Genomic DNA, 17,308 nt, shown 5'->3' on the forward strand with positions numbered 1-17,308 from the left:
CTATACCTTGTGTTACACCCATGATGCTATACCTTGTGTTACACCCATGATGCTATACCTTGTGCTACACCCATGATGCTATACCTCGTGTTACACCCATGATGCTATACCTTGTGTTAAACCCATGATGCTATACCTTGTGTTACACCCATGATGCTATACCTCGTGTTACACCCATGATGCTATACCTCGTGTTACACCCATGATGCTATACCTTGTGTTACACCCATGATGCTATACCTTGTGTTACACCCATGATGCTATACCTTGTGTTACACCCATGATGCTATACCTTGTGTTACACCCATGATGCTATACCTTGTGTTACACCCATGATGCTATACCTTGTGTTACACCCATGATACTATACCTCGTGTTACACCCATGATGCTATACCTTGTGTTACACCCATGATGCTATACCTCGTGTTACACCCATGATGCTATACCTTGTGTTACACCCATGATGCTACACCTCGTGTTACACCCATGATGCTATACCTTGTGTTACACCTATGATGCTATACCTCGTGTTACACCCATGACGCTATACCTTGTGTTACACCCATGAAGCTATACCTTGTGTTACACCCATGATGCTATACCTCGTGTTACACCCATGATGCTACACCTCGTGTTACACCCATGATGCTATACCTTGTGTTACACCCATGATGCTATACCTCGTGTTACACCAATGATGCTATACCTTGTGTTACACCCATGATGCTATACCTCGTGTTACACCCATGTTGCCATACCTTGTGTTACACCCATGATGCTATACCTTGTGTTACACCCATGTTGCTATACCTTGTGTTACACCCATGACGCTATACCTTGTGTTACACCCATGATGCTATACCTTGTGTTACACCCATGAAGCTATACCTTGTGTTACACCCATGATGCTATACCTTGTGTTACACCCATGTTGCTATACCTTGTGTTACACCCATGACGCTATACCTTGTGTTACACCAGTGATGCTACACCTTGTGTTACACCCATGTTGCTATACCTTGTGTCGCACCCATGATGCTATACCTTGTGTTACACCCATGACGCTATACCTTGTGTTACACCAGTGATGCTACACCTTGTGTTACACCCATGTTGCTATACCTTGTGTCGCACCCATGATGCTATACCTTGTGTTACACCCATGATGCTATACCTTGTGTTACACCCATGATGCTATACCTTGTGTTACACCCAAGATGCTATACCTTGTGTTACACCCATGTTACTATACCTTGTGTTACACCCATGATGCTATACCTCGTGTTACACCCATGATGCTATACCTTGTGTTACACCCATGTTGCTATACCTTGTGTTACACCCATGACGCTATACCTTGTGTTACACCCATGATGCTATACCTTGTGTTACACCCATGAAGCTATACCTTGTGTTACACCCATGATGCTATACCTTGTGTTACACCCATGTTGCTATAATTTGTGTTACACCCATGACGCTATACCTTGTGTTACACCAGTGATGCTACACCTTGTGTTACACCCATGTTGCAATACCTTGTGTCGCACCCATGATGCTATACCTTGTGTTACACCCATGATGCTATACCTTGTGTTACACCCATGACGCTATACCTTGTGTTACACCAGTGATGCTACACCTTGTGTTACACCCATATTGCTATACCTTGTGTCGCACCCATGATGCTATACCTTGTGTTACACCCATGATGCTATACCTTGTGTTACACCCATGATGCTATACCTTGTGTTACACCCATGATGCTATACATTGTGTTACACCCATGTTACTATACCTTGTGTTAAACCCATGATGCTATACCTTGTGTTACACCAATGATGCTATACCTTGTGTTACACCCATGTTGCTATACCTTGTGTTACACCCATGATGCTATACCTTGTGTTACACCCATGATGCTATACCTTGTGTTACACCCATGACGCTATACCTTGTGTTACACCAATGATGCTATACCTTGTGTTACACCCCTGTTGCTATACCTTTTGTCGCACACATGATGCTATACCTTGTGTTACACCCATGATGCTATACCTTGTGTTACACCCATGATGATATAACTTGTGTTACACCCATGATGCTATACCTTGTGTTACACCCATGATGCTATACCTTGTGTTACACCAATGATGCTATACCTTGTGTTACACCCATGTTGCTATACCTTGTGTTACATCCATGATGCTATACCTTGTGTTACACCCATGATGCTATACCTTGTGTTACACCCATGATGCTATACCTTGTGTTACACCCATGATGCTATACCCTGTGTTACACCCATGTTGCTATACCTTGTGTTACACCCATGATGCTATACCTTATGATACACCCATGATGCTATACCTTGTGTTACACCCATGATGCTATACCTTGTGTTACACCCATGATGCTATACCTTGTGTTTCACCCATGTTGCTATACCTTGTGTTACACCCGTGATGCTATACCTTGTGTTACACCAATGATGCTATACCTTGTGTTACACCCATGATGCTATACCTTGTCTTACACCCATGATGCTATACCTTGTGTTACACCCATGATGCTATGCCTTTTGTCGCACCCATGAAGCTATACCTTGTGTTACACCCATGATGCTATACCTTGTGTTACACCCATGATGCTATACCTTGTGTTACACCCATGATGCTATGCCTTTTGTCGCACCCATGAAGCTATACCTTGTGTTACACCCATGATGCTATACCTTGTGTTACACCCATGATGCTATACCTTGTGTTACACAATGATGCTATACCTTGTGTTACACCCTTGATGCTATACCTTGTGTTACACCCATGATGCTATACCTTGTGTTACACCCATGATGCTATACCTTGTGTTACACCCATGATGCTATGCCTTGTGTTACACCCATGTTGCTATACCTTGTGTTACACCCATGATGCTATACCTTGTGATACACCCATGATGCTATACCTTGTGTTACACCCATGATGCTATACCTTGTGTTACACCCATGATGCTATACCTTGTGTTACACCCATGTTGCTATACCTTGTGTTACACCCATGATGCTATACCTTGTGTTACACCAATGATGCTATACCTTGTGTTACACCCATGATGCTATACCTTGTGTTACAACCATGATGCTATACCTTGTGTTACACCCATGATGCTATACCTTGTGTTACACCCATGATGCTATGCCTTTTGTCGCACCCATGAAGCTATACCTTGTGTTACACCCATGATGCTATACCTTGTGTTACACCAATGATGCTATACCTTGTGTTACACCCATGATGCTATACCTTGTGTTACACCCATGATGCTATACCTTGTCTTACACCCATGATGCTATACCTCGTGTTACACCCGTGATGCTATACCTTGCGTTACACCCATGCTGCTATACCTTGTGTTACACCCATGATGCTATACCTTGTGTTACACCCATGATGCTATAGCTTGTGTTACAATTATCATGTTATATCTTGTGTTACACCCATGATGCTATACCTTGTGTTACACCTATGCTGCTATACCTTGTGTTACACCCACGATGCTATACCTTGTGTTGCATCCATGATGCTGTACCTTGTGTTACACCCATGATGCTATACCTTGGGTTACTCCTATGCTGCTATACGTTGTGTTACACCCATGATGCTATACCTTGTGTTACACCCATGAAGCTATACATTGTGTTACACCCATTATGCTATACCTTGTGTTACACCCATGATGCTATACCTTGTGTTACACCCATGATGCTGTACCTTGTGTTACACCCACGATGCTATACCTTGTGGTACACCTATGCTGCTATACCTTGTGTTACACCCATGACGCAATAATTTGTGTTTACACCCATGATGCTATACCTTGTGTTACACCCATGACGCTATACCTTGTGTTACACCAGTGATGCTACAACTTGTGTTGCACCCATGTTGCTATACCTTGTGTCGCACCCATGATGCTATACCTTGTGTTACACCCATGATGCTATACCTTGTGTTACACCCATGATGCTATACCTTGTGTTACACCCATGATGGTATAGCTTGTGTTACACCCATGTTGCTATACCTTGTGTTACACCCATGATGCTATACCTTGTGTTACACCAATGATGCTATACTTTGTGTTACACCCATGTTGCTATACCTTGTGTTACACCCATGATGCTATACCTTGTTTTAAACAAATGATGCTATACCTTGTGTTACACCCATGACGCTATACCTTGTGTTACACCAATGATGCTATACCTTGTGTTACACCCATGTTGCTATACCTTGTGTCGCACCCATGATGCTATACCTTGTGTTACACCCATGATGCTATACCCTGTGTTACACCCATGATGCTATACCTTGTGTTACACCCATGATGCTATACCTTGTGTTACACCCATGTTGCTATACCTTGTGTTACACCCATGATGTTATACCTTGTGTTACACCGATGATGCTATACCTTGTGTTACACCAAAGATGCTATACCTTGTGTTACACCCATGATGCTATACCTTGTGTTACACCCATGATGTTATACCTTGTATTACACCCATGTTGCTATCCCTTGTGTTACACCCATGATGCTATACCTTGTGATACACCCATGATGCTATACCTTGTGTTACACCCATGATGCTATACCTTTTGTTACACCCATGATGCTATACCTTGTGTTACACCCATGTTGCTATACCTTGCGTTACACCCATGATGCTATACCTTGTGTTACACAAATGATGCTATACCTTGTGTTACACCCATGATGCTATACCTTGTGTTACACCCATGATGCTATACCTTGTGTTACACCCATGATGCTATACCTTGTGTTTACACCCACGATGCTATGCCTTTTGTCGCACCCATGAAGCTATACCTTGTGTTACACCCATGATGCTATACCTTGTGTTACACCAATGATGCTATACCTTGTGTTACACACATGATGCTATTTCTTGTGTTACACCCATGATGCTATACCTTGTGTTACACCCATGATGCTACACCTTGTGTTACACCCATGATGCAATACCATGTGTTACACCCATGATGCTATTCCTCGTGTTACACACATGATGCTATACCTTGCGTTACACCCATGCTGCTATAACTTGTGTTACACCCATGATGCTATACCTTGTGTTACACCCATGATGCTATACCTTGTGTTATACCTATGCTGCTATACCTTGTGTTACACCCATGATGCTATACCTTGTGTTACATCCATGATGCTGTACCTTGTGTTACACCCATGATGCTATACCTTGGGTTACTCCTATGCTGCTATACGTTGTGATACACCCATGATGCTATACCTTGTGTTACACCCATGATGCTATACATTGTGTTACACCCATTATGCTATACCTTGTGTTACACCCATGATGCTATACTTTGTGTTACACCCATGATGCTGTACCTTGTGTTACACCCATGATGCTATACCTTGTGTTACACCTATGAAGCTATAGCTTGTGTTACACCTATGCTGCTATACCTTGTGTTACACCCATGATGCTATACCTTGTATTACACCCATGACGCTATACCTTGTGTTTACACCCATGATGCTATACCTTGTGTTACACCCGTGATGGTATACATTGTGTTACACCCACGATGCTATACATTGTGTTAAACCCATGATGCTATACCTTGTGTTACACCTATGATGCTATACCTTGTGTTACGCCCATGATGCTATACCTTGTGTTACACCTACGCTGCAATACCTTGTGTTACACCTATGATGCTATACCTTTTGTTATGCCCATGATGCTATATATTGTGTTACACCCATGATGCTATACCTTGTGTTACACTCATGATGATATACCTTGTGTTACACCCATGATGCTATACCTTGTGTTACACCCATGACGCTATACCTTGTGTTTACACCCATGACGCTATTCCTTGTGTTACACCCATGATGCTATACCTTGTGTTACACCCATGATTCTATACCTTGTGTTACACCCCTGATGCTATACCTTGTGTTACACCTATGATCCTATACCTTGTGTTACACCTATGATGCTATACCTTGTGTTACACCTACGCTGCTATACCTTGTGTTACACCTATGATGCTATACCTTTTGTTATGCCAATGATGCTGTATCTTGTGTTACACCTATGATGCTATACCTTGTGTTACACCCATGATGCTATACCTTGTGTTACACCCATAATGCTATACCTTGTGTTCCACCCATGATGCTATACCTTGTGTTACACCCATGATGCTATACCTTGTGTTACTCCTATGACGCTATAACTTGTGTTACACCCATGATGCTATAGCTTGTGTTACACCCATTATGCTATACTTTTGTGTTACACCCCTGATGCTATACATTGTGTTACAGCCATGATGTTATACCTTGTGTTACACCCATGATGCTATACCTTGTGTTACACCCATGATGTTGTACCTTGTGTTACACCCATGATGCTATTCCTTCTGTTACACCTATGATGCTATACCTTGTGTTACACCCATGATGCTATACCTTGTGTTACACCCACGATGCTATACCTTGTGTTGCACCCATGATGCTATACCTTGTGCTACACTCATGATGCTAGACCTTGCGTTACACCCATGATGCTATACCTTGTGTTACACACATGATGCTATACCTTGTGTTACACCCATGATGCTATACCTTGTGTTACACCCATAATGCTATACCTTGTGTTACGCCCATGATGCTATACCTTGTGTTACACTCATGATGCTATACCTTGTGTTACACCCATGATGCTATACCTTGTGTTTACAGCAATGATGCTATACCTTGTGTTACACCTATGATGCTATACCTTGTGTTACATCCATGATGGTATACCTTATGTTACACCCATGATGCTATACCTTGTGTTACACCTATGATGCTATATCTTGTGTTACATGCATGATGCTATACCTTGTGTTACACCTATGATGCTATACCTTGTGTTACACCTATGATGCTATATCTTGTGTTACATGCATGATGCTATGCCTTGTGTTACACCCATGATGCTATACCTTGTGTTTCACTTATGATGCTATACCTTGTGTTACACCCATGATGCTATACCTTGTGTTACACCCATGATGCTATACCTTGCGTTACACCCAAGATGCTATACCTTGTACTCACCTAGTTGAGGTTGCAGGGGTCGAGTGCAAGCTCCTGGCCCCGCCTTTTTACTGGTCGCTACTAGGTCACTCTCCCTGAACCTTGAGCTTGATCATACCTCTGCTTAAAGCTATGTTTGGATCCTTCCTCCACTACATCGCTTACAAAACTATTCCACTTAATGACTTCTCTATGGCTGAAGAAATACTTCCTAACATCCCTGTGATTCATCTGTGTCTTCAACTTCCAACTGTGCCCCCTTGGTGCTGTGTCCCATCTCTGGAACATCCTGTCTTTGTCCTCCTTGTCAATTTCTCTCAGTATTTTGTATGTCGTTATCATGTCCCCCCTATCTCTCCTGTCCTCCAGTGTAGTCAGGTTGATTTCCCTTAACCTCTCCTCGTAGGACATACCTCTTAACTCTGATACTAGTCTTGCTGCAAACCTTTGCACTTTCTCTAGTTTCTTTACTTGCTTGGCTAGGTGTGGGTTCCAAACTGGGGCCGCGTACTCCAATATTGGCCTAACGTACACGGTGTACAGGGTCCTGAACGATTCCTTATTGAGATGTCGGAATGCTGTTCTGAGGTTTGCTAGGCGCCCATATGCTGCAGCAGTTATTTGGTTGATGTGCGCTTCAGGAGATGTGCCTGGTGTTATACTCACCCCAAGACCTTTTTCCTTGAGTGAGGTTTGTAGTCTCTGGCCTCTTAGACTGTACTCCTTCCGCGGTCTTCTTTGCCCTTCAGCAATCTTCATGGCTTTGCACTTGGTGGGGTTGAACTCCAGGAGCCAATTGCTGGACAAGGTCTGCAGCCTGTCCAGATCCCTTTGTAGTTCTGTCTGGTCTTCGAACGAATGAATTCTTCTCATCAACTTCACGTCATCTACAAACAGGGACACTTTGGTGTCTATTCCTTCCGTCATGTCGTTCACAAATACCAGAAACAGCACTGGTCCTAGGACTGACCCCTGTGGGACCCCGCTGGTCACAGGTGCCCACTCTGACACCTCGCCACGTACCCATGATGCTATACCTTTTGTCGCTACCCTTGATGCTATACAATGTGTTACACCCATGATGCTATACCTTGTTTTACACCCATGATGCTATACCATATGTTTCACCAAAGATGCTATAACTTGTGTTACACCCATGATGCTATACCTTGTGTTACACCCATGATGCTATACCTTGTGTTATATCCATGATGCTATACCTTGTGTTACACTCCTGATACTATATCTTGTGTTATACCCATGATGCTATACCTTGTGTTATACCCATGAAGCTTTACCTTGAGTTACACCCATGATGCTATACCTTGAGTTACACCCATGATGCTATACCTTGTGTTACACCCATGATGCTATACCTTGAGTTACACCCATGATGCTATACCTTGTGTTACACCCATGATGCTATACCTTGTGTTACACCCATGATGCTATACCTTGTGTTGCACCCTTCTTGCTATACCTTGTGTTATACCCATGATGCTATACTTTGTGTTACACCCATAATGCTATACTTTTTGTTACACCCATGACGCTAGCCTTGTGTTGCACCAATGATGCTATACCTTGTGTTTCAACCATGATGCTATACCTTGTATTACACCCATGATGCTATACCTTGTGATACACCCATGATGCTATACCTTTTTTCGCACACATGATGCTGTACCTTGTGCTACACTCATGATGCTATACCTTGTGTTACACCCATCATGCTATACCTTGTGTTACACCCATGATGCTATACCATGTGTTACACCTATGATGCTATACCTTGTGTTACACCAATGATGCTATACCCTGTGTTACACCCATGATGATGTACCTTGTGTTATACCCATGATGCTATACCTTTTGTCGCACCCATGATGCTATACCTTGTGTTACACCCATGATGCTATACCTTGTTTTACACCCATGATGCTATACCTTGTTTTACACCCATGATGCTATGCCTTGTGTTACACCCATGATGCTATACCTTGTGCTACACCCATGATGCTAGACCTTGTGTTACACCCATGATGCTATACCTTGTGCTACACCCATGATGCTATACCTTGTGTTACACCCATGATGCTATACCTTGTGTTACATCCATGAAGCTATACCTTGTGTTACACCCATGATGCTATACCTTGTGTTATACCCATGATGCTATACCTTGTGTTACACTTATTATGCTATACCATGTGTTACACCTATGATGCTATACCTTGTGTTACACCCATGAGGCTATACCTTGTGTTACACCCAAGATGCTATACCTTGTGTTACACCCATGATGTTATACCATGTGTTACACCTATGATGCTATACCTTGTGTTACACCAATGATGCTATACCTTGTGTTACACCCATGATGATGTACCTTGTGTTATACCCATGATGCTATACCTTTTGTCGCACCCATGATGCTATACCTTGTGTTACACCCATGATGCTATACCTTGTTTTACACCCATGATGCTATACCTTGTTTTACACCCATGATGCTATGCCTTGTGTTACACCCATGATGCTATACCTTGTGCTACACCCATGATGCTAGACCTTGTGTTACACCCATGATGCTATACCTTGTGCTACACCCATGATGCTAGACCTTGTGTTACACCCATGATGCTATACCTTGTGCTACACCCATGATGCTAGACCTTGTGTTACACCTATGATACTATACCTTGTGTTACACCCATGATGGTATACCTTGTTTTACACCCATGATCTATGCCTTGTGTTTCACCCATGATGCTATACCTTGTGTTACACCCATGATGCTATACCTTGTGTTGCACCCATGATGCTATACCTTGTGTTACACCCATGATGCTATTCCTTGTGTTACACCCATGATGGTATACCTTTTGTCGCACCCATGAAGGTATACCTTGTGTTACACCCATGAAGCTATACCTTGTGTTACACCCATGATGCTATACCTTGTGTTACACCCATGATGCTATACCTTGTGTTACACCCATGATGCTATACCTTGTGTTACACCCATGATGCTATACCTTATGTTACACCTATGATGCTATACCTTGGGTCTAACCGGAACTTTCAGCAGGTAATCAGAATGGGAACGCTACGAGAGTCAAAGATGTGCATCGTTGTGTTAGTGATGACAGCTCTGGTGACAACGCTTCTCTCTCTGGCACTCAACTTCTCACCATCATCCGTAATTAACTGGTAAGATAAAATATACCGGTATATCTGCTGTTAACAACTCTTGTATACTGTAATATATTTTTATTAATATATATATCTCTAATTAAAGTGTAAATTTCTCTGTTAAAAGTGAATATGGCGTAATACTGTAAGGTTCTGTAATGTTGTTGAGGAGGTGTGTCAAGTAATTACTGAATCTAAATGATAGACGGTCGGCAGGAACTTTTATCTACTGCCAAGGAAAACAAAATGGATTATAATTATTAAAAAAAAATATATATTGACGTAAATTTAAGTGAAAACGAGAAGAGGTTACTTGGATTACTTAGTCTGTAGTGATGGATTACTTTATTGGTGGAGTAGTCCTTTACTGCGCCTGTGAGTATACAAGAAAACCTGTGTTTGTGAGCATACAACAAGAAGACCTGTGTCTGTGAGTATACAACAAGAAGACCTGTGTCTGTGAGTATACAACAAGACTTGTGTTTGTGAGTATACAACAAGACCTGTGTCTGTGAGTATACAACAAGAAGACCTGTGTTCGTGAGTATACAACAAGAAGACCTGTGTTTGTGAGTATACAACAAGAAGACCTGTGTTTGTGAGTATACAACAAGAAGACCTGTGTTTGTGAGTATACAACAAGAAGACCTGTGTTTGTGAGTATACAACAAGAAGACCTGTGTTTGTGAGTATACAACAAGAAGACCTGTGTTTGTGAGTATACAACAAGAAGACCAGTGTTTGTGAGTATACAACAAGAAGACCAGTGTTTGTGAGTATACAACAAGAAGACCAGTGTTTGTGAGTATACAACAAGAAGACCTGTGTTTGTGAGTATACAACAAGAAGACCTGTGTTTGTGAGTATACAACAAGAAGACCTGTGTTTGTGAGTATACAACAAGAAGACCTGTGTTTTTGAGTATAGAACAAGAAGACCTGTGTTTGTGAGTATACAACAAGAAGACCAGTGTTTGTGAGTATACAACAAGAAGACCTGTGTTTGTGAGTATACAACAAGAAGACCTGTGTTTGTGAGTATACAACAATAAGACCTGTGTTTGTGAGTATACAACAAGAAGACCTGTGTTTGTGAGTATACAACAAGAAGACCTGTGTTTGTGAGTATACAACAATAAGACCTGTGTTTGTGAGTATACAACAATAAGACCTGTGTTTGTGAGTATACAACAAGAAGACCTGTGTTTGTGAGTATACAACAAGAAGACCTGTGTTTGTGAGTATACAACAAGAAGACCTGTGTTTGTGAGTATACAACAACAAGACCTGTGTTTGTGAGTATACAACAAGAAGACCTGTGTTTGTGAGTATACAACAAGAAGACCTGTGTTTGTGAGTATACAACAATAAGACCTGTGTTTGTGAGTATACAACAAGAAGACCTGTGTTTGTGAGTATACAACAAGAAGACCTGTGTTTTTGAGTATACAACAAGAAGACCTGTGTTTGTGAGTATACAACAAGAAGACCTGTGTTTGTGAGTATACAACAATAAGACCTGTGTTTGTGAGTATACAACAAGAAGACCTGTGTTTGTGAGTATACAACAAGGAGACCTGTGTTTGTGAGTATACAACAAGAAGACCTGTGTTTGTGAGTATACAACAAGAAGACCTGTGTTTTTGAGTATACAACAAGAAGACCTGTGTTTGTGAGTATACAACAAGGAGACCTGTGTTTGTGAGTATACAACAAGAAGACCTGTGTTTGTGAGTATACAACAAGAAGACCTGTGTTTTTGAGTATAGAACAAGAAGACCTGTGTTTGTGAGTATACAACAAGAAGACCAGTGTTTGTGAGTATACAACAAGAAGACCTGTGTTTGTGAGTATACAACAAGAAGACCTGTGTTTGTGAGTATACAACAATAAGACCTGTGTTTGTGAGTATACAACAAGAAGACCTGTGTTTGTGAGTATACAACAAGAAGACCTGTGTTTGTGAGTATACAACAATAAGACCTGTGTTTGTGAGTATACAACAATAAGACCTGTGTTTGTGAGTATACAACAATAAGACCTGTGTTTGTGAGTATACAACAAGAAGACCTGTGTTTGTGAGTATACAACAATAAGACCTGTGTTTGTGAGTATACAACAAGAAGACCTGTGTTTTTGAGTATACAACAAGAAGACCTGTGTTTGTGAGTATACAACAAGAAGACCTGTGTTTGTGAGTATACAACAAGAAGACCTGTGTTTTTGAGTATACAACAAGAAGACCTGTGTTTGTGAGTATACAACAAGAAGACCTGTGTTTGTGAGTATACAACAATAAGACCTGTGTTTGTGAGTATACAACAAGAAGACCTGTGTTTGTGAGTATACAACAAGGAGACCTGTGTTTGTGAGTATACAACAAGAAGACCTGTGTTTGTGAGTATACAACAAGAAGACCTGTGTTTTTGAGTATACAACAAGAAGACCTGTGTTTGTGAGTATACAACAAGGAGACCTGTGTTTGTGAGTATACAACAAGAAGACCTGTGTTTGTGAGTATACAACAAGAAGACCTGTGTTTTTGAGTATAGAACAAGAAGACCTGTGTTTGTGAGTATACAACAAGAAGACCAGTGTTTGTGAGTATACAACAAGAAGACCTGTGTTTGTGAGTATACAACAAGAAGACCTGTGCTTGTGAGTATACAGCAATAAGACCTGTGTTTGTGAGTATACAACAAGAAGACCTGTGTTTGTGAGTATACAACAAGAAGACCTGTGTTTGTGAGTATACAACAATAAGACCTGTGTTTGTGAGTATACAACAATAAGACCTGTGTTTGTGAGTATACAACAAGAAGACCTGTGTTTGTGAGTATACAACAAGAAGACCTGTGTTTGTGAGTATACAACAATAAGACCTGTGTTTGTGAGTATACAACAATAAGACCTGTGTTTGTGAGTATACAACAAGAAGACCTGTGTTTGTGAGTATACAACAAGAAGACCTGTGTTTGTGAGTATACAACAAGAAGACCTGTGTTTGTGAGTATACAACAATAAGACCTGTGTTTGTGAGTATACAACAAGAAGACCTGTGTTTGTGAGTATACAACAAGAAGACCTGTGTTTGTGAGTATACAACAATAAGACCTGTGTTTGTGAGTATACAACAAGAAGACCTGTGTTTGTGAGTATACAACAAGAAGACCTGTGTTTTTGAGTATACAACAAGAAGACCTGTGTTTGTGAGTATACAACAAGAAGACCTGTGTTTGTGAGTATACAACAATAAGACCTGTGTTTGTGAGTATACAACAAGAAGACCTGTGTTTGTGAGTATACAACAAGGAGACCTGTGTTTGTGAGTATACAACAAGAAGACCTGTGTTTGTGAGTATACAACAAGAAGACCTGTGTTTTTGAGTATACAACAAGAAGACCTGTGTTTGTGAGTATACAACAAGAAGACCTGTGTTTGTGAGTATACAACAATAAGACCTGTGTTTGTGAGTATACAACAATAAGACCTGTGTTTGTGAGTATACAACAATAAGACCTGTGTCCTCTATACATTCCTTTAACACCCTTGCAAACAGTTCATCAGGGCCTGGGGATTAGTTAGATTTTAGTTACTCTATTTGTCTGAGGACCATGTCACTAGTTACTGCAATCATCCGTAGTTTATTATCCTGTTTTACATAATCTATTATTTCAAGAATATCGCCAGTATTTTCCTGGGTGAAAACTGAGAGGAAGTAGGTATTGAGAATTTCACACATATCCTTATCACTGTCAGTGATCTGACCATACATACATAAATACATACATACATACATACATACATACATACATACATACATACATGCATACATTCATACATACATACATACATACATACATACATACATACATACATACATACATACATACATACATACATACAAAAATTTTATAATACTCAATATTTCTTTGATCAAGGTTGCCGCCCCAACATATGTACATACATACATACATACATACATACATACATACATACATACATACATACATACATACATACATACATACAAACAAACATGCATAAATTATATAATACTTAATATTTCTTTGATCAAGGTTGCTGCTCCAACATACATACATACTACATACATACACACACACATACATACATACATACATACATACATACATACATACATACATACATACATACATACATACATACATACATACATACATACAAAACGAGCCCTTGGTTTTCCCGAAGGTGCAGGGAGGCAAAAACTAAGTGCTCTAGAGAATGGAAAAAGTACAGAAGGCAAAAGACTCAGGAGAATAAAGAGATTAGTCGACGAGCCAGAAACGAGTATGCACAGATAAGAAGGGAGGCCCAGCGGCAGTATGAAAATGACATAGCATCGAAAGCCAAGTCTGACCCGAAACTACTCTACAGCCACTTCAGGAGGAAGACAACTCTCAAGGACCAGGTAATCAGGCTGAGGAAAGATGGTGGGGAGCTCATAAGAAACGACCAGGAGGTATGTGAGGAGCTCAACATGAGATTTCAGGAAGTATATACAGTGGAGGCTGAAGGAACAACGGTAAGACAAAACAGTGGCGTACAGCAACAAGGGATATACCAACAAGTGTTGGATGAATTACACACAACTGAGGAGGAGGCAGAGAAGCTCCTAAGTGACCTTGATACCTCAAAGGAGATGGGACCGGACAACATCTCTCCATGGGTCCTTACAAAGGGAGCAGGGACACTACGTGTGCCACTAACCACAATCTTCAACACTTCCCTTGAAACTGGGCAACTACCTGAAGTATGGAAGAAGGCAAATGTAGTCATCATCTTTAAGAAGGGACACAGAAATTATGCACTAAATTATAGACCTGTGTCACTGACTTGTATATTATACAAAGTCTTGGAAAAGATTATCAGGAGGAGAGTGGTGGAGCACCTGGAGCGGAACAAGATTATAAACGACAGCCAGCACAGATTCATGGAAGGCAAATCCTGTGTCACAAACCTACTAGAGTTTTAGGACAAGGTAACTGAAGTATGAAATGAGAGGGAGGGGTGGGTTGATTGCATTTTCTTGGACTGCAAGAAGGCCTTCGACACAGTTCCTCACAAGAGATTAGTACAGAAGCTAGAGGAACAGGCACGTATAACAGGACGGGCACTGCAATGGATCAGAGAATACCTAACAGGGAGGCAACAGCGAGTCATGGTCAGTGATGAGGTATCACAGTGGGCGCCAGTGACGAGCGGGGTCCCACAGGGGTCACTCCTGGGACCAGTGCTATTCTTGGTAAATGTGAACGACATGACGGAAGGGATAGACTCAGAAGTGTATCTGTTTGCAGATGACGTGAAGTTAATGAGGAGAATTAAATCAGACGCGGACCAGACAGGTCTACAAAAAAACCTGGACAGGCTGGATGTGTCGTCCAGAAACTGGCTCCTAGAATTTAACCCCGCCAAATGCAAAGTCATGAAGATCGGAGGAGGGCAAAGAAGACCGCAGACAGAGTATAGTCTAGGTTGCCAAAGGCTGCAAACCTCACTCAAGGAGAAAGACCTAGGAGTGAGTATAATACCGAGTACATCACCAGAAGCACACATTAACCAGATAACTGCTGCGGCATATGGGCGCTTGGCAAACCTGAGAATAGCGTTCCGGTTCCTCAGTAAGGAATCGTTCAAGACTTTATACACTGTGAACGTCATGCCCATACTGGAGTACGCAGCACCATTTTGGAACCCACATCTTGTCAAACACGTCAAGAAATTAAAGAAAGGGCAAAGGTTTGCAAGAAGGCTAGTTCCAGAGCTAAGGGGAATGTCCTATGAAGCAAGGTTAAGGGAAATCGGTCTGACAACACTGGAGGACAGGAGAGTCAGGGGAGACATGATAACGACATACAAAATACTGCGTGGAATAGACAAGGCGGACAGAGACAGGATGTTCCAGAGATGGGACACAGAAACAAGGGGTCACAATTGGAAGCTGAAGACTCAGATGAGTCAAAGGGATGTTAGGAAGTATTTCTTCAGTCATAGAGTAGTTAGGAAGTGGAATAGTCTGGCAAGCGATGTAGTGGAGGCAGGAACTATACATAGTTTTAAGACGAGGTATGATAAAACTCTTGGAGCAGGGGGAGAGAGGACCTAGTAGTGGTCGGTGAAGAGGCGGGGGCCAGGAGCTGAGTCTCAACCCCTGCAACCACAATTAGGTGAGCACAATTAGGTGAGTACATACGTACATACATACATACATACATACATACATACATACATACATACATACATACATACATACATACATACATACATACATACTAAACTACAGACCAGTGTCACTGACATGTATAGTATGCAAAGTTATGGAAAAGATTATCAGGAGAAGAGTGGTGGAACACCTAGAAAGGAATGATCTCATCAACAGCAGCCAACATGGTTTCAGGAACGGGAAAACCTGTGTCACAAACCTACTGGAGTTCTATGACATGGTGACAAGAGAGAGAGAGAGGGGTGGGTGGATTACATATTCTTGGACTGCAAGAAGGCGTTTGACACAGTTCCACACAGGAGATTAGTGCAAAAACCGGAGGACCAAGCAGGGATAACAGGGAAGGCACTACAAAGGATCAGGGAATACTTGTCAGGAAGACAGCAGTGAGTCATGGCACGTGGCGAGGTGTCAGAGTGGGAACCTGTGACCAGCGGGGTCCCACAGGGGTGAGTGCTAGGACCAGTGCTGTTTCTGGTATTTGTGAACGACATGACGGAATGAATAGACGCCGAAGTGTCCCTGTTTGCAGATGACGTGAAGTTGATGAGAAGAATTCATTCGATCGAAGACCAGGCAGAACTACAAAGAGATCTGGACAGGCTGCAGACCTGGTCCAGCAATTGGCTCCTGGAGTACAACCCCATCAAGTGCAAAGTCATGATGATTGGGGAAGGGCAAAGAAGACCGCAAACGG

General features: G+C 41.7%; 1 protein-coding gene across 2 annotated transcripts in view; it reads left to right on the forward strand.

Moving 5' to 3' along the window:
- The window catches only part of LOC128695552 (alpha-(1,6)-fucosyltransferase-like), a 136,849-nt gene that overhangs the window by 55,608 nt on the left and 63,933 nt on the right, over positions 1–17,308 (forward strand). For both annotated transcript variants that reach the window (XM_070093166.1, XM_053786227.2), the window contains exon 2: positions 10,240–10,364. In XM_070093166.1, coding sequence (XP_069949267.1) covers positions 10,252–10,364 — 113 coding nt within the window. In that variant the 5' untranslated portion in view covers positions 10,240–10,251. The remainder of the gene's footprint in view (positions 1–10,239; positions 10,365–17,308) is intronic.

The sequence above is a fragment of the Cherax quadricarinatus genome, chromosome 42, assembly GCF_038502225.1.
Source record: "Cherax quadricarinatus isolate ZL_2023a chromosome 42, ASM3850222v1, whole genome shotgun sequence".
Lineage (NCBI taxonomy): Eukaryota > Metazoa > Arthropoda > Malacostraca > Decapoda > Parastacidae > Cherax > Cherax quadricarinatus.